Source organism: Phocoena phocoena, chromosome 4 (assembly GCF_963924675.1).
Source record: "Phocoena phocoena chromosome 4, mPhoPho1.1, whole genome shotgun sequence".
In the NCBI taxonomy this organism is placed as follows: Eukaryota; Metazoa; Chordata; class Mammalia; order Artiodactyla; family Phocoenidae; genus Phocoena; species Phocoena phocoena.
In genome coordinates this window covers 78,250,832-78,270,619 of record NC_089222.1, presented here as the reverse complement: position 1 = coordinate 78,270,619, position 19,788 = coordinate 78,250,832, and the positions used below count along the sequence as shown (strand labels likewise).

Genomic DNA, 19,788 nt, shown 5'->3' with positions numbered 1-19,788 from the left:
CATAGGAGTAAACCTTTGTAACCTTGTATATGACACCAAAAGCTCAAGCAACAGAAGAAAAAATGGATAAGCTGGACTTCATCAAAATTAAAAATTTATACATTTAAAGGACATCATCAGGGACTTCCCTAGTGGCACAGTGGTTAAGAATCCGCCTGCCAATGCAGGGGACATGGGTTCAAGCCCTGGTCCAGGGAGATCCCACATGCCACAGAGCAACTAAGCCCATGCACCACAACTACTGAGCCTGTGCTCTAGAGCCCGTGAGCCACAACTACTGAGCCTGCGTGCCGCAACTACTGAAGCCCACATACCTAGAGCCCATGCTTTGCAACAAGAGAAGCCACCACAACGAGAAGCCTGCACACCGCAATGAAGAGTAACCCCTGCTCGTTGCAACTAGGAAAGCCTGCACGCAGCAACGAAGACCCAACGCAGCCAAAAATAAAAAAATAAATTTATAAAAATAAATAAAGGACATCATCAGGACTTCCCTGGTGGTCCAGTGGGTAAGACTCCACGCTCCCAATGCAGGGGGCCCAGGTTCCATGCCTGGTCAGGGAACTAGATCCCACATGCACGCCACAACTAAGAAACCCACGTGCTGCAACTAAGCCCACGTGCTGCAACAAGAACGAGCAGAGTCAAAAATAAATAAATAGGGCTTCCCTGGTGGCGCAGTGGTTGAGAGTCCGCTTGCTGATGCAGGGGATGCGGGTTCGTGCCCCAGTCTGGGAGGATCCCACATGCTGCAGAGCGGCTGGGCCCGTGAGCCATGGCCGCTGAGCCTGGGCCTCCGGAGCCTATGCTCCACAATGGGAGAGGCCACAGCAGTGAGAGGCCCACCTACCGCAAAAAAAAATAAATAAAAATAAAGGATGTCATCAGCATCATGAAAAGACAACCTGCGAAGTGGAGAAAATATTTACAAATTGTATATCAGACAAGGAACTTGTATCTAGAATATATAAGAATGCTTATAACCCGATAACAAAAAGACAACCAAGTTAAGAAATGAACAAAGAAGCTGAATGAACATTTCTCCAGGGAAGATATACAAAGAGCCAATAAACATGTGAAAATATCCTCATCCTCTTTACCCAGTAGGGAAATGCAAATCAAGACTATGTTGGGAAGGAAGAAATTTTCCTCTACCCTTCTCGGTTCTTGTGGCGGGTCTAAGAATTAAGTTGACATGAGACATAGTGAGTTGACATTAACTAACATGTATACATGAGAGAGACCCTGGAAAACTGAGTAATTTGCTGAAACGGCTGAAACCCTCACCTTAAATACCATCTTCAGGTAAAGACAAAGAGGATGTTGGAAGTAGGGGTTTGAAACTTCAAAGGGGAGGAAGGCAATTGACATGGAGATGGAATAGCAAATGTTTGGTAAATAAATGTTTGCTGGGCCATGCAGAGACAATGGCAAACAGGATGGACTCTGATGTCCAGGCTGTTTCCACCACCACACTTAGCCCATATTCTTTACAGATATCTCTGATGATAGCTCTCTTCCTGGAATAGACCCTCTATCTACATTTTTTTTAGGAAATTAGGGGAAGGCTAAAGTTTCTTCCTGAGTCTTCTGGGCCTTGATTGTTTTCAGCTAAAATAATCCACATGCCAAAGAAGACATTTTGGGGTGGCAAATTTCGCTTCACTACGACCACAGTGAGCTACCATGTCACACCCACTAGGATGGCTTTTTAATTAACAACAACAAAAAAACAAGGCAGGATGTAGAGAGATTGGACCCCTCATACATTGCTGATGGAAATGTAAAATGTAAACACTTGGAAAAGAGTCTTGAAGTTTCTCAAACAAGTAATTCTGTGGAGTTGCCATATGACCCAGTACTTTCACCTCTTACTATATGCCCCAAAGAAATTAAAATAGATGTTTACTCAAAAGCTTGTACACAAATGTCCATATCAGCATTATTCATAATAACCAAAAAGTGAAAACCACTTAAATGTCCATCAACTGACTAATGTATAAACAAAATTTTGGATATCCATGAAATGGGATAAAATTTATCAGTTAAAAAAATCAAGTACTGAGTACTTCCCTGGTGGTCCAGTGGTTAAGAATCCGCCTTCTGATGCAGGGAACGCAGGTTCAATCCCTGGTCAGGGAACTAAGATCCCATATGCCGTGGGGCAACTAAGCCCATGCCCCGCAACTACTGAGCCTGTGTGCTCTAGAGCCTGTGTGCCACAACTAGAGAGAAGCACGTGCGCCACAATGAAAGATTCTGCATGCTGCAATGAAGATCCCACGTGCGGCAACTAAGACCAGACACAGCCAAATAAATGAATAAATAAATATTTTCAAAAAACCAAGTACTGATAAATGCTACAACATGGACAAACTTTGAAAACATGCTAAGTGAAAGAAGCCAGTTAAAAAGGCCACATATTGTGTGATTTCATTTATATAATTAAATACTGTAGTAGTGATCAGTACATAACTTTGTGTATATAGAAAAAACTACTGAATTGTACACTTTATTTTTCATTTAGTATATATATTTAAAAATTTTTTACTTTATATTGGAGTATAGTTGATTTACAATGTTGTGTTAGTTTCAGGTATACAACAAAATGATTCAGTTATACATACCTCTGTTCTTTATCAGATTTTTTTCCCATTTAGGTTATAGAATATTGAGGAGAGTTCCTTGTGCTATACAGTAGGTCCTTGTTGATTATCTATTTTATATATAGTAGTGTGTATATATTAATCCCAAACTCCTAATTTATCCCTCCCCTCCACCTTTCCCCTTTCGTAACCATAAGTTTGTTTTCTAAGTCTGTGATGCTATTCCTGTTTCGTAAATAAGTTCGTTTGTATCATTTCTTTACATTCCACATCTAAGTGATATATGATATTTGTCTTTCTCTGTCTGACTTACTTCACATAGTATGATAATCTTTAGGTCCAGCCATGTTGTAGCAAACGGCATTATTTCATTTTTTTTTTATGGCTAGTATTCCATCATGTATATATACCACTTCTTTTTTTTTTTTTTTTTTTGTGGTACGCGGGCCTCTCACTGTTGTGGCCTCTCCCGTTGCGGAGCACAGGCTCCAGACGCGCAGGCTCAGCGGCCATGGCTCACCGGCCCAGCCGCTCCGCAACACGTGGGATCTTCCCGGACCGGGGCACGAACCCGTGTCCCCTGCATTGGCAGGTGGACTCTCAACCACAGAGCCACCAGGGAAGCCCTACCACTTCTTTATCCATTCATCTGTCATTGGACATTTAGGTTGCTTCCATGTGTTGGCTATTGTAAATGGTGCTGCATTGAACATTGGGATGCATGTATCTTTTCAAATTGTGGTTTTTCTCTGTATATGCCCAGAAGTGGGATATGTGGATCACACAGTAGCTCTATTTTTACTTTTTAAAGGAAACTCCATACCTTTCTCCATAGTGGCTGTACCAATTTACATTCCCACCAACAGTGTAGGAGGCTTCCCTTTTCTCCACACCCTCTCCAGCATTTATTGTTTGTAGACTTTTTGATGGTGGCCATTCTGACTGGTGTGAGGTGATACCTCACTGGAGTTTGGATTTGCATTTCTCTAATAATTAGCGATGTTGAGCATCTTTTTATGTGCTTTTTGGCCATCTGTATGTCTTCTTGGAGAAATGTCTATTTAGGTCTTCTGCCCAGTTTTTGAGTTGTTTGTTTTTCTGGTACAGTAAGTCCCCTACATACGAAACTTCAATTTGCGAGCTTTCAAAGATACAAACGTGCATTCGCATGTACAGTCACGTAAGTTAGTTCATGTGTCTGGCGTTCATTGTCACGTGCGTGCATCCTGTACAAGTGGTTGTGCTTTTATGTACTGTACAGTACTATACAGAGTACAGTAGTACAGTATCTTTATTTCAAGCTAGATCTGCAAGGGAATTACTTCATTGAACTCCTTGCTATGCAACACGAGGAGCTTACTAATGAAGACCTGATGGAATTGGAGGCTGAGAGAAAGTACGAAGAGAGACAAGAGGAAGAAGAAGTAACTGAAGAACTGAAGAGATTCATGATGCAGGAAATGACAAGGGGATTTTCTTTATTTGAGGAGGCATAGGACCCGAACGTAGAATGGTACAGAAAGGTTGCAGCAGCTGTTCAGAATGCAGTCCAGTGCTACTGTGTCATCTATGACAAGAAAAGAAGAGCTACTACCCAGACATCACTGGATCGTTTTTTGAAGAGTGTAGATAGAATTGAATCCAGCAAGGAACCAGAACCTGTGCCATCAATGTCAGGCATGAGTGAAATTGCAGCTTGCCCTGTCTCCTATTGCTGATGACCCTTCAGCTCTACCATTTCCCACCTCCTCTCCCTCCTCTAGTCAGTAAGTCTTCTTGCCTTTTCTCTTTTTTAAATTTTTTTATTTTTTTTTGCCTTTTCTCTTGATGCCAGCCCGTGGATGCCAGCTGTTGTGCTGTACTACTGTACTTTTCAAGGTACTGTACTGTGAGATTAAAAATGATTTCTTTATTTTTTGTGTTTGTTTTTTATGTATTATTTGTATGAAAAGTATTATAAACCTTTTACAGTACAGTACTATATAGCCAATTGTGTTAGTTGGGTATCTAGGCTAACTTTGTTGGACTTACAAACAAATTGGACTTACGAATGCATTCTTGGAATGGAACTCGTTCGTATGTAGGGAACTTACATTGAGCTGCATGAGCTATTTGTATATTTTGGAGATTAATCCCTTGTCGGTTGCATTGTTTGCAGATACTTTCTCCTGTTCTGTGGGTTGTCTTTTTATTTTGCTTATGGTTTCCTTTGCTGTGCAAAGCTTATAAGTTTAATTAGGTCCCATTTGTTTATTATTATTATTATTTTTTAAACAAAACGTTGGGGGTAGGAGTTTATTAATTATTTATTTTTGTTGTGTTGGGTCTTTGTTTCTGTGCAGGAGCCACTCTTCATGTCTGTGCGCAGGCCTTTCACTATTGTGGCTTCTCTTGTTGAAGAGCACCGTCTCCAGACGCGCAGGCTCAGTAGTTGTGGCTCACGGGCCTAGTTGCTCTGTGGCATATGCGATCTCCCCAGACCAGGGCTCGAACCCGTGTCCCCTGCATTAACAGGCAGATTCTCAACCACTGCGCCACCAGGGAAGCCCTATTATTGTTTTTATTTTCATTACTCTAGGAGGTGAATCCAAAAAGGTATTACTGCGATTTATGTCAAAGAGTGTTCTGCCTATGTTTTCCTCTAAGAGTTCTATAGTATCCAGTTTTACATTTAGGTCTTTAATCTATTTTGAGTTTATTTTTGTGTATGGTGTTAGGGAATGTTCTAATTTCATTCTTTTACATGTAGCTGTCCCAGCACCACTTATTGAAGAGACTGTCTTTTCTCCGTTGTATATTCTTGCCTCCTCTGTCATAGATTAATTGACCATAGGTGCGTGGGTTTATTTCTGGGCTTTCTGTCCTGTTCCTTGATCTATATTTCTGTTTTTATGCCAGTACCATATTATTTTAATTACTGTAACTTTGTAGTATAGTCTGAAGTCAAGGAACCTGATTCCTCCAGCTCCATTTTTCTTTCTTAAAATTGCTTTGGCTATTTGGGGTCTTTTGTGTTTCCATACAAATTAAAAAATTTTTTTGTTCTAGTTCTGTGAAAAGTGACACTGGTAATTTGAAACAGATTGCACTGAATCTTTAGATTGCCTTGGATACGATAGACATTTTGACAACGTTGATTCTTCCAATCCAAGAACATGGTATATCTTTCTATCTGTTTGTGTCATCTTTGATTTTTTTCAAGGGTGCCTTATAATTTTTGGAGTATAGGTCTTTTGTCTCCTTAGGTAGGTTTATTCCTAGGTATTTTATTCTTTTTGATGCAGTGGTAAATGAGATTGTTTCCTTAATTTCTCTTTCATTGTTAGTCTATAGAAATGCAGCAGATTTCTGCGTATTAATTTTGTATACTGCAACTTTACCAAATTCATTGATGAGCTGTAGTAGTTTTCTGGTAGCATCTTTAGGATTTTCTGTGTATAGTATCTTATCATCTGCAAACAGAGACAATTTTATTTCTTTCTTCCAATTTGGATTCCTTTTATTTCTTTTTCTTCTCTGATTGCTGTGGCTAGGACTTCCAAAACTATGTTGAATAAAAGTGGCTAGAGTGGACATCCTTGCCTTGTTCCTGATCTTAGAGGGAATGCCTGCAGCTTTCCACTGTTGGGTATGATGTTTGCTGTGGGTTTGTCGTATATGGCCTTTATTATGTTGAGGTAGGTTCCCTCTATCCCCACTTTCTGGAGAGTTTTTATCGTAAACTGGTGTTGAATTTTGTCGAAAGCTTTTTCTGCATCTATAGAGATGATCATATGGTTTTTATTCTTGAGTTTGTTAATGTGGTGTATCACACTGGTTGATTTGTGGATATTGAAAAATGCTTGCATCCCAGGGATAAATCCCATTTGAACATGGCATATGATCCTTTTAATGTATTGTTGGATTTGGTTTGGTGGTATTTTGTTGAGGATTTTTGCATGTATGTTCATCAGGTATATTGGCCTGTAATTTTCTTTTTTGTGTGATATCTTTGTCTATTTTTGGTATCAGGGTGATGGTGGCCTTATAGAATGAGTTTGGGAGTGTTCCTTCCTCTGCAATTTTTTGGAACAGTTTCAGAAGAATAGGTGTTAACTCTTCTCTAAATGTTTGATAGAATTCGCCTGTGAAGCCATCTGGTCCTGGACTTTTCGTTTGTTGGAATTTTTTAATCACAGTTTCAATTTCAGTACTTGTGATTGGTCTGTTCATATTTTCTATTTCTTCCTGGTTTAGTCTTAGGAGACTGTACTTTCCAAGAATTTGTCCATTTCTTCTAGGTTGTCCATTTTATTGGCATATAGTTGCTTGTAGTAGTCTCTTATGATCCTTTGTATTTCTGTGGATTCAGTAGTAACTTCTGTTTCATGTCCACTTGAGAAGAGTGTGTATTCTGCTGGCTTCAGATGGAATGCTCTATATGTAACAAGTAATTCCATTTGGTCTAATGTGTCATTTAAGATCTGTGTTTCCTTATTGATTTTCTGTCTGGATGATCTGTCCAGTGATGTAAGTGGGGTGTTAAAGTCCCTTACTGTTATTGTGTTACTGTTGATTTCTCCTTTTATATCTGTTAATAGTCACCTTGTATATTAAGGTACTTCTATGTTGTGTGCATATATATTTACAATTGTTATATCTTCTTCTTGGATTGATCCCTTGATTATTATATAGTGTCCTTCTTTGTCTCTTGTAACAGTCTTTATTTTAAAGTCTATTCTGTCTGATATGAATATTGCTACTCCAGCTTTCTTTTGATTTGCATGGAATACCTTTTTCCATCCCCTCACTTTCAGTATGTATGTGTCCCTAGATCTGAAGTGGGTCTCTTGTAGACAGCATATATACAGGTCTTATTTTTGTATCCATTCAGCCAGTCTATGTCTTTTGTTTGGATCATTTAATTTGTTTACATTTAAGATAATTGTCAATATATATGTTCTTATTGCCATTTTGTAAATTGTTTTGGTAGGTGTTTTCTCTTCCCTTTCTCTTTTGTTCTGTTCTCTAGTGATTTGATGACTAATGTTAGTGTTGTGTTTGGATTCCTTTTCTTTTTTGTGTGTATCTATTGTAGATTTTCAGTTTGCAGTTACCATGAGGTTTTGATGTAGCAATCTCTCTCTCTCTCCCTCTGCTCTCCTCTATGTCTCTCTCTCTATATATACATACATACATATATATATGTATATATATATATACACACACGTGCACACACACACACACACACCCATATATATATATATGATTGTTTTAAGTTGCTGGTCTCTGAATTTCGAATGCATTTCCAATATCCTGCATTTTTTGTACTCTCCTCTTCTATCAATTGTTGGGTTTTGTTTTTGTTTTTTGCAGTATGCGGGCCTCTCACTGCTGTAGCCTCTCCCGTTGCGGAGCACAGGCTCCGGACGCGCAGGCTCAGCGGCCATGGCTCACAGGCCCAGCCGCTCCGCGGCATGTGGAATCTTCCCGGACTGGGGCACGAACCCGTGTCCCCTGCATCGGCAGGCGGACTCTCAACCACTGCGCCACCAGGGAAGCCCCGATTGTTGGTTTTGATATCGTATTTGTGTGTGGATTATTTCCTACCTTTACTGTATGTTTGCCTCTACTGGTGAGGTTTCCCATTGGTAATTTTCTTGCTACTAGATGTGGGGTTTTCTGCCAAGAAGTTCCTTTAGCATTTGTCATAAAGCTGGTCTGTTGGTGCTGAATTCTTTTAGATTTTGCTTGTCTGTAAAGCTTTTGATTTCTCCATCAAATCTGAATGAGAGCCTTGATAGGTAGATTATTCTTGGTTGTAGGTTTTTCCCCTTTCATCACCTTAAATATATCATCACTCCCTTCTGGCCTACAGAGTTTCTGCTGAAAAATCAGTTGATAACCTTACAGGAGTTCCCTTGTATATTATTTGTTGCCTTTCCCTCGTTGCTTTTAATATTTTCTCTTTGTCTTTAATTTTGGTCAGTTTGCTTACTATGTTTCTCAGCATGTTCCTCCTTGGGTTTAATCCTGTATGGGATTCTCTGCATTTACTGGACTTCAATGACTGTTTCCTTTCCCATGTTAGGGAATTTTTCAGCTATTATCTCTTCAAATATTTTCTCAGGCCCTTTCTTCTTCTTGGACTCCTATAATGCAAATGTTGGTGCGTTAAATGTTGTCCCAGAGGTCTCTTAAACTGTCCTCATTTCTTTTCATTGTTTTTTTCTTTATTCTGTTCGGCAGCAGTGATTTCCACATTTCTGTCTTCCAGCTCACTTATCCGTTCTTCTGCCTCATTTATTCTGCTATTGATTTCTTTTAGTGTATTTTTCATTTCAGTTATTGTATTGTTCGTCTCTGTTTGTTCTTTGTATCTTCTAACTCTTTGTTAAACATCTCTTATATCTTCTCAGTCTGTGCCTCCATTCTTTTTCTGAGATCTTGGATCATCTTTGATATCATTACCCTGAATTCTTTTTCTGGAGGGTTGCCTATCTCCACTTAATTTCATTTTTTTTCTGGGGGTTTACCTTGTTCCTTCATCTGGAATATACTCCTTTGTTGTCTCATTTTATCTAACTTTCTGTGATTGCGGTTTCCACAGGCTGCAGGGTTGTACTTCCTCTTGCTTCTGGTGTCTGCCCCTGGTGGGTGAGGCTGGTCTAAGAGGCTTGTGCAGGCTTTCTGGTGGGAGGGACTGATGCCTGCCTACTGGTGAGTGGAGCTGAGTCTTGTCCCTTGTTGGGCAGTCCTGTGTCAAGAGGTGTGTTTAGAGGTGGCCATGGACTCAGGAAGATTTTAGGCAGCCTGTCTACCAATGGGTGGGGCTGTGTTCCCACCCTGTTAGTTGTTTGGCCCGAGGCATCCCAGCACTTGCACCTACCGACTGTTGGGTTGGGCCAGGTCTTGTTGTCTAAATGGTGGCCTCCAGGAGAGCTCACACTAATGAGTACTCCCTGGTATCTCTGCCACCAGTGTCCTTATCCCCACAGTAAGCCACAGCTGCCCCCCACCTCCACAGGAGACCCTCCAAGACCAGCAGGTAGGTCTGGACCAGGCTCCTATGAAGTTACTGCCTTTTCCTGGGTCCTGATGTGCACAAGACCTGTGTGCATCCTCTAAGAGTGGCATTTCTGTTTCCACCAGTCCTGTGGAGTTCCTGCGATCAAGCCCTGCTGGCCTTCAAAGCCAAATGCTCTAGGGGCTCCTCCTTCCAATGCCAGACCCCCAGGCTGGGGAGCCTGGCCCGGGGCTCAGAACTCTCACTCCTGAGGGAGAACCTCTGCGTTATAATTTCCAGTTTGTGGGTAACCCACCCAGTGGGTATTGGATATGATTGTATCGCAGATGCATTCCTCCTACCATCTTGTGGAGCTTCTTCTTTGTCTTTGGATGTAGAATATCTTTTCTGGTAGTTTCCAGTCTTTTTTGTCGATGGTTGTTCAGCAGTTATTTGTGATTTTAGTGTTTTTGTGAGAGTAGGTAAGCTCAACTCCTACTCTACCGCCATGTCTCCAATCCTCCTTTACTTTCAAACTGAGAGTTGTGGTGGATGAGCTTTTTGCCTTCCCCAGATGGTTGAAGCTTACAATTTTTGTTTTTGGAAACCCTACCGCCTCCTTATTTCTATTATTATTTTTGCAAGAAAGGTATAAAGAGAGTTGGAGTGGAGGTGAGATTTGTGATTGAGAAAGCCCTGGACTCCCTTCTCCATCTTTCACCTCTTTCTCTCTGATTGGTTCCTGTCCAGCAGCAGATTGAAGCAGGAGATGATTCTGAATTTTATACTTTAAAAGGATGAATTTTTGATATGGAATTATGTATCAATAAGTGTTGTTTTAAACATCTTTAGACATATATAAACATATGCCTATGAGAAGTCCACAGTGATATCTTTTAGATTGCTATGTTTAAAAGTTTTCTTAACAGCAAGAGAAAAAAAAAGCAAGGGAATTATGTTTCTCACCAACTATGGGAGGTCCAGTGCTATAATCACATTTTACTCTTCGTTGCTCTCTTGCATCTCCTTATTGTTTCAAACTCTGAAGGTACAATGACACTCAATTAGGAGTTTGGAATTTCAAAGGTACACACTGTCCACTAACAAATAGATTTTTAAAACTGCTTGAATTCTCCTGTGATGGTTTTTTTGTGTGTGGTACGCGGGCCTCTCACTGTTGTGGCCTCTCCCGTTGCGGAGCACAGGCTCCGGAGGCGCAGGCTCAGCGGCCATGGCTCACGGGCCCCGCCGCTCCGCGGCATGTGGGATCTTCCCGGACCGGGGCACGAACCCGTGTCCCCTGCATCGGCAGGCGGACTCTCAACCACTGCGCCACCGGGGAAGCCTTCCTGTGATGTTTTAAGCACAAAGCTGTGAGGGCACACTCTTGTCGCGTTAAAGGCAAGTCTTGGTCATGTTTTTCTTTGTCACCCAGAGCATCATGGAGGGGCAGGACCCTGGTCAGATTTATCGTTGGTGCCTTTCCAGCTTTCTTTTCTGTTTCATTCTACTGCAGTGCTCCCTTTCTTCCATGTCCTAGGACCCTAGGGCTCTTTTGTGATCTTCTGACTGAATCCTATACCAGCCCTGCTCTCTCTTATACCACGGCACCCCCATACTTAGAATTATCCTGTTTTACCCTCATCAGAACTGTTTATGGCTGTCTCTGCTTTGAATTCTGATTAATTATTGACATTAAAAATGTTCATGTTAACGCTGAAGGTGAAAATTTCTAAGTTCTTAAGCATGCATTCGTTTTAAGAAGGAATGTGTTTCTTAGGTTTGTTCACTGAAAAGGTCTGGAAACAGTGACATACTCAGTAACAATGAACCTCCCTCAGGCATCTCTAAGAACATTTTCTACTTAAAGGAACCAGAGCACTTTGGAGGAATGTCTGATTCCAAATCTGGGGCAGGAAGCATTTAAAATGAGTACAGAACATGTTAGAAAGTAAGGCAGCTATAAATGATTACTGGGCGCATGTTGAAAGGACCCAGGAGCCAATTAGAAAGGTCCCCAGTGACTAAAGATAGGAACATCTGGGCATTAAAAAGAAAAATAACTGGAATAGACTGGAGCACATCACATGTGTTAAATGCAAGAGTTCCTTATGTTACTTATAAACAAAAGGTTACCTGTGGAGGTTGCAAGGAAACCAATTCATTAATTTGAAAACTGGCAAATAAAGGGAAAGACTCAAGCATTTATTCTACATTTCTTATATGACTTTTACCTCAGGATAACCAAATAAGTAAAACAGAAAAAAATACTACCATCTTGCAACCCCTAATGAAACAGTCACCAATGTCTGCATAAAACATTAGATGAAAGGTGATGGAGAACTTTATAAGGATGAGTCACACTGATAGTATCTACTGCTCAATCTTAATATCACAAAAAGACAAAATCGATGTATACCTTAGGATGTCATACGGTAGGGTGTACACAGTACCGCCTATGACATTTTCTTGCTAAAAATTCTAACCTGAATCTGATGAAACCTCAAAAATCTGTTTACAAGAAATAGGGGAATTAGAAGAATATGTTAAATAACACCATGGGGAGGCAATCAGCAAAACCTAAAGCGAGGGAAATTCGAACTAATGATCTAGTTTCTTCAACAAATAAATGACAGGAAAAAAAGGAGGGAGAGACCTATACGGCATGCATCAACCGTATTCAGTGTGTGCACCTATTTAGAATAAATCCACTGTAAAAAAAATTGTGAGTCCGTTGGAGAAATTGAATCATAATGTCATTTGATCATAATGTGCTGATATCAAAGGAATATTTTTTAGTTATGTTAATGGTATTCTGGATATGATTTTGAAGTTATTATTGTTTTGAGATAAGTACTGAAGTGTTTATCGATGAACTAATAGGTTGTTGGGGATTTGCTTTAAAATAATCCGGTTGGTGGGAGGGAGTGGGTGGGATTCAGACGACACAATGTTGGCCATGTATTGATAATTGCTGAAACTGGGTGGTGAATACATAGTGATTTGTAATACTATTCTCTATAGGTGCTTAGAGCTTAGACTTTAAAAATTAACTGCATACATATACTGTATATGATAACATAGTTTTATACATTTGTATGTATATAAATATATATATAGTTTTTAAATTATACATAAATTGTGACTGTATCTAAAGTTGATTTCTAATTGGAGAATTATGTCTTGGAAGGAACAAGGCTTTCTAAAGAGCCCCTTGCTGGCCATTGCAGCCCCCTACCCAGAGTTTATCAGAACAGTATTGGCAACTTGGCATCTTGTTTTAGCACTTCTGGGAGGTTGCTGATCTTTACCTCAATGGCCAAGGGTCATAATCCATAATATTCCCACCAGAATCATTATTGTTATGATAAGACACGTGAGAAGTGCTTTTATAAAACTTACAGCTGATAAAGTGTTTATGGTGTAAATTCGTAATTTCCTAGTCAACAAAACATGCATATTTTAAGATAGCACTAAGCATAGCACCTTAAATATAATACATGTATCTTACATATAGAGTAGGATATTCATTTTTAAGTGAGTTAATCTTTATAAGTGAAATTGTATCTTGCAGGTATTTCTCATTTTGAGACATCGATTTCCTTTCTCTGAAACATTTTTCTCTCTTTTCTAGGAAGTTATTTTAGGTTCTGTGAAAGAGATGCTTTCTCATCTTTAAGGCTTACCAGAAACTCTGATTTGAAGAGAATAAATGGATTTTGCAACAAACCCCAGGAAAGTCCAAAGCCTCCAACCCGTAAGTTAGTCTTTCCAGTTATGGACTAGGCAGCTCCCAAAGACTAGAATAACTTGGAATCAAAAGAACCTAGGGGCTTCCCTCGTGGCACAGTGGTTAAGAATCCACCTGCCAATGCAGGGGACATGGGTTCGAGCCCTGGTCTGGGAAGATCCCACATGCCACAGAGCAACTAAGCCCGTGCGCCACAACTGCTGAAGCCCGCGTGCCTAGAGCCTGTGCTCCACAACAAGAGAACCCACCGCAATAAGAAGCCCGTGCACCACAACAAAGAGTAGCCCCTGCTTGCCACAACTACAGAAAGCCCTCTCACAGAAATGAAGACCCAACACAGCCAAAAATAAATAAATAAATTTATTAAAGAAAAGAAAAGAAAGAACCTAAAAGAGAGGTGGTCACAGGGGTCCCTATATCATACCCTATCATGTAGTTCAAATTGTGCTTATATTAGCTGTGCTTACATGTGGCAGTGATTTCTTCATTTTTCTCGTTTGTCATTTTCATCTCTTCCCTCAGGGATTTGACTGGAGCTTTTTATAGGACTATAGATGCACCAAAGTAAATAGTGGTCTAGAAATCATCTTTTAAGGAACCTCAAAGATGAACCAAATCAAAAAATGATGTTTTAGGTAAAATATAATTAGGGCTATGCACTGGCTTGTACATTGACTTTAGCCATGTTTAGTCCTATCCCTAACTCCAAACCCTGTCATTGTCACCACTGTGGAAGAAGGAGCATAATATATAAACTGTAGGGTCCCAGGAACTATTTGCTTGTTGCTTCTTCATGGCAGTGCACTAGGGCTAGGCAGGTATTGGTGAGTGGAAAAGAATTATTCTCAAAGAATATTTATCAAGAGCTTCAGAATGTTTATACCCTTTGACTTGGTATTTCACTTCTGGAAATCTATCCTAAGGAATAATCCCTATATGTGGAAAGAGCTTTGAATGTCAAGATGTTCCTATTTATATATATATATGGAAAATGAGAAATTAGTCTAAATGTTAAGTAATCTGGGAATGATTAATTATATATGTTAGATCTACTTGATGAGGTTGTGCAGCTGTTGGAAATAGGGCTTATAAATACCGCATACTGGCATGGGAAGTGTTTGTCATCATGTTAATGAACAAAGCAGGCTACAGAATTCTATATTGTGCATAAGCACAAGCATGGTACGTATAGAAATTACGTATATATACATATGTATGGGGATAAGACTTAGGAAACACACCAAAATAAAAATATAGTGATCATGCTATGACAGGAGAATCAGGGGTGGTTTTTAAATTTTTCTTTTTTCACATCTATACTTTCTGAATTGTCTTTAATGAGTATATAGTACATAAAATGGAAAAAAAATTTAAAAAACTCTAGAGAAAGTTGTGCCAAGCACTGGAATGGTTAAAAGATAAAAATCACCGCAGTTCTATTTCTGTACTTCTAAACCTCTTTTCTTGACTTTGGTTCTTTATGGATTTTTTTTCCAAGTGACCTTCCTGTTCCTTTTGCTGTTGCCTTCTGGTTAAGTGAAAAGTGCAGCTTAAGCAAAGGTGATGTGTATGTAGTCAAGGAGATGGTCTGTCTGCAAGAGAGATGTAGGCATTATATGGAAGTTGGATGAGATTATCTCCAAGGTCCTTTCTAACCCTGACATTCTGTGATTCCCTAGCTTTTTCTGCTCCTTGCCTTCAGTGACTTCCCCTTCCTTTGAAAGGTTCTCTTATAGTCTATGTTTCTACCTTTCTTGTTCATTTTCATCTTTGGCTGCTCTGTTTTCCTCTGCTGCCTCTTTCCCCTGTCTCCTTTCTGGGTCATGCCCCAAGGCTCAGCCCCTGGTCTTCTATGTTTCTCTATCATCCTCACTGGTTCTCCCTTTGCACTAGTGGTTATCTCCACTCCCAACTTATTAATGAAACCTACTCAGATGGCATGAATTTAAGTCAGTAGATCTAAAATGGCATTCATGCTTTTTCCTCTCCTGACTGGTTCTTTTCACAATCTCCTTATTTTGGTTAACAATACTGTTATTGTCTTACTCATCCAAGTTTGAGGTTCTTCATGAATCCTTCTTTGTCTTCATCTCCAGATTCTTTCAGTCATCATCATATTGACTTTGTTGTCTCTCTTCCTGCTGTTATAACTCTAGTTCTGACTATATCACCTCACCCTTGTATTGTAATACCTTGTATTATAATCTTCTGTTTGGACTTGTTACCCACTCTGTCCTATCCTTTTGCTTTCCATCCATTATGCAGATTAAATTTTCTAAAATGTTAACTTCTTCCTTGCTTCAAAGTGTACAGTAGTTCTTGAATCAGGTCTAAAAAGCTTAGCCTGCCATTCAAGTTCTTTTATAATCTGATTTTACCTACAAACTTTTTTTTTAATTCTACTGAAGTCAAACAGGCTCCTCACTGTTCTCTTTTTAGTTCATCCTTCTCACCTTTATAACTTTGTTCATGGTGTTCTTTCAGCTTTCAATGGCTATGGCTTATATTGGGAAATAATGCTTTTATTTTACTTCAGTCCTCACAGAATTTTTGAATCTCATTTAAGAAATGAGCAACCTAAGAAATTCCATCCAAACAAAGCTCTAATTAGCTTGAGATTTCTCAATGATTCTGTTTAGTGAATAGCTAAAAAGCACAAATAGCATTTTAATGTTGCTAAATTTGAGAGTCAGTCTCATATGAGTAAGATATCTTCTCTTGTTTTCCTCATAGACACTTACAGCCACAGAGTGCCATTGCATAAGCCTACGGATTGGGAGAAGAAGATCCTAATATGGTCAGGTCGCTTCAAAAAGGAAGATGAAATCCCAGAGACTGTCTCGTGAGTGCTGAATTTAGGGTTGTAAGCAGCTTTTATTTTTCAGTGGTCTATTTTAAAGGAAAAGCAGTTCCTCTGAGTCTGACTACTTAAAACCTTTCAACCAAATTTTAAAACAGTTTCCACTTCTCTAAATGTTTCCTCTTTGGCAAGTACCTGGAATAATAACAGTGCTGGGAAATCTATGTGTTATCATTGATACCTTATGCAGTGCCTAGTGAAGAGCTGTTAGATACTCTGAAGTCAGCTGATTTGATATCCTCTCCTAGCTGCAGAAAGTGACTAAATTAGTTTTTCTTTCTTACATTTCATTGTTAGTGTATAGAAATGCAAGAGATTTCTGCATATTAATTTTGTATCCTGCAACTTTACTGAGTTCACTGATGAGCTCTAGTAGTTTTCTGGTGGCATCTTTAGGATTTTCTATGTATAGTTATCATGTCATCTGCAAACAGTGACAGTTTTACTTCTTCCTTTCCAATTTGGATTCCTCTTATTTCTTTTTCTTCTCTCATTGCTTTGGCTAGGACTTCTAAAACTATGTTGAATAAAAGTGGCAAGAGTAGGCATTCTTATCTTGTTCCTGATCTTAGAGGGAATGTTTTCAGCTTTTCACTGTTGAGTATGATGTTAGCTGTGGGTTTTTCATATATTGCCTTTATTATTTTGAGGTATGTTCCCTTTATGCCCAGTTTCTGGAGAGTTTTTATCATAAACTGATATTAAATTTTTTAAATTAATTAATTTATTTATTTTTGGCTGTGTTGGGTCTTCGTTGCTGTGTGCGGGCTTTCTCTAGTTGTGGCGAGCAGGGGCTACTCTTCATTGCAGTGCACGGGTTTCTCATTGCAGTGGCTTCTCTTGTTGCGGAGCACAGGCTCTAGGCACATGGGCTTCAGTAGTTGTGGTATGCGGGCTCAGTAGTTGTGGCTCGAGGGCTCTAGAGCGCAGGCTCAGTAGTTGTGGCACATAGGCTTAGTTGCTCTGTGGCATGTGGGATCTTCCTGGACCAGGGCTCGAACCCATGTCCCCTGCATTGGCAGGTGGATTCTTAACCACTGTGCCACCGGGGAAGTCCTGCTACTTTCATTTGTCTTTCTGTCTGCTGTTCTGTTTGGGTGATCTCCATTATTTTATCTTCCAGATCACTTATTCGTTCTTCTGCATTATTTAGTTTGCTCTTTATTGACTTTAGCCTGGTTTCACCTCAGCAGTTGAGTTGTCTAATTTTGATTGGCTCCTCTTTATAGTTTCTAAGTCCTTGTTACAGTGATCTGCATTTCTAGTGATTGCCTTTCTTAATTCCTCCAGCATTTTTATTACCTGACTTTTGAACTCGGGTTGTTAAGACTGGAGAGGTCTGTTTCTTCAGCCTAGAGAAACAAACCAACTTGTTTGTTCTTTCAGGAGATTTCTCTTGATCTTTTAATTGGGAGTGGTTCCTATGTTTTTTCATTTTACTTATATTTCTCTGACTCTATGAATTTAAGGGAAACAGTTATCTACTGTGGTCTTGAAGGGCTATTTTTACGTGGGAATGACCCTGTGTAGCCTGTGTGAGTCCAGTATTTTTGGTGTGAGGGCCGTTTTTGGTATGGATGTCTGCCACATCTTTCCTCAATGCGTGTTGGCTGTTATCTCCTTCATAGTGGTGTGATTTGTGTTGTGGTAAGCAGAGTCTGCACTGGATCTTGTGTTGAGTGGGACCTTCTCTTTGCTCTATTGTTGTCACAGCCCTGTCATGGGCAGGGTCTGTTCCCCAGTTGTTGGAAGAGAAGCCCCCAGATCCGGTTCTAAGCTATGATGTGAGGTAGGCAGGAGTGGAGTGCTCCGGCTGGGAAAGGAGCTGCTGTGTATTCCCCCCCAGGAGCTGACTACCCAGACATGTGCTCTGTGACGTCGCCTGCCACCCACTGTGCAGGCTCACAAGTACACTGTTGTTGGCGTGGCCCTCAGCCCCGCCTCTGCTGTGGAGACACCGGTATTGGCTCTGATTTCAGCCCCACTTCTGTGTGTGTGCACCCACGAAGCCTGTTGCTCCTGGCACAGGACCCGTCTCAGCTACAGGAGAGCCAGTAATCAGCAGCTCAGATTATCCCCAGGCGCTGCCACAGGCATAAATTCGCCGAAGTTGCACACCCGCAGGGAATCGCCTCAGATTTCAGCCCTACCTCTGTATGCGGGCAACCACCCAGCACTTGCACATTCCCAGAACTCATAGCGGCTGAGCCACACCCACTGTGAGCTCACCAAGAATGAGGCTGCTGTGGCAAGTCCCTGCCCCTACCTTAGCGTGCTGACAGTGGGGCTCCGGTGATGGGCGTGGGCTGTGTCCTCCACACACTTCCAGTTGCAGCCTGGACTACACCTGAGGCCCTTCGGGCTGCCTCCGCACAGTCACACTGAGTCTTCTCCCCGGGTTTGTCTGCTGAAGCCCAAGTTTCAGCCCCGAGCTGCTGCACACACGCCAAGAGGCGCGCGTCTTGGGCTGGGAAGTGCAGCAAGATGGCCAGGGCCACCTGTGCCGGTCTCTCTCTGTCCTGCCTACTGCAAGCCGGCAGCTTCGCTCTCCGCTGAGGCTTACTGTGTGTCCCAGTGGACCTACCAGTCAGCTAAGGGGCCTCCCAGTGTGAGGGACCTTTTCCGCTTTCACGGCTCCCTCCCGAGGGTGCAGGTCCTGTCCCAATTCCCTTTTTTTTTTCTTTCTTTTGTCCTACCCAGTTATTTGGTGATCTTTCTTGCAGCTTTAGTTGTATGAGATCTTCTGCCAGTGTTCGGTGGGTATTCTGAGAGAATTATTCCAAATGTAGATGTATTTGTGATGTCTTTATGGGAGGATGTGAGTTCTATAATACATCCTTCTATCTTCATCTACACCCCGTTATTGTGTTTCATATACAAAGTGAATTGTGAAAATGCTCCATCCTCCCCAAAGTCCTGTATGATCTCTAGGCCCCATCTCCTTTTTTATATGTATAGGCACTACTCTACTCCTGATTTGTGAGACACAGATTTATATCCTTCTGACAACTTCAGAAAGGGAAATGTTAACTTTCTCTCACGATCCCGTTGTATTACTAGGTTTGAGATGCTCGATGCTGCAAAGAACAAGGTCCGGGTGAAGATCAGCTATGTAATGATTGCCTTGACAGTGGCAGGATGCATCTTGATGGTTATTGAGGGCAAGAAGGTGAGAGTGGACTTCCCGTCTATCTTTGTGTATTTTCCACAAACAAACCTAGAGGAAGTCAGGGGTTGACCCTTGTATTTATCTTCTGTGATGAGGAGGCTACTTCCTACATGAGAAATGATAAGAAACAAAATAAAACATAGTAGGAACAAACCTGAGATATGAGGCCTGGAGATAAATAGCAAATCCTATCTTTGGCAAGGTGAAGGACTAAATTAGTTTTGGTTAAGTAAAAAAAAGTGTTTAGTTATCACAGATGTCATAAGTAATGTAAAACAAGTAGTATGACACTGGCATACTTACTAATAACTCCTTGCATGTCTGTAAAGCACTCTCATGTTTTTATTGCTCCTCACTCTGCTCTTGGTGAGTGTTCTTATCACTGTTCTTTACTTGATGTTCAAACTGGGCCATATA

The 19,788-nt window shown here is 40.7% G+C and overlaps 1 protein-coding gene across 1 annotated transcript in view; it reads left to right on the top strand.

Moving 5' to 3' along the window:
- Positions 1–19,788, top strand: part of FAM162A (family with sequence similarity 162 member A) — a 37,990-nt gene that overhangs the window by 15,723 nt on the left and 2,479 nt on the right. Inside the window, exons 2-4 of the mRNA XM_065876583.1 lie at positions 13,226–13,348; positions 16,076–16,184; positions 19,263–19,371. Coding sequence (XP_065732655.1) covers positions 13,226–13,348; positions 16,076–16,184; positions 19,263–19,371 — 341 coding nt within the window. The remainder of the gene's footprint in view (positions 1–13,225; positions 13,349–16,075; positions 16,185–19,262; positions 19,372–19,788) is intronic.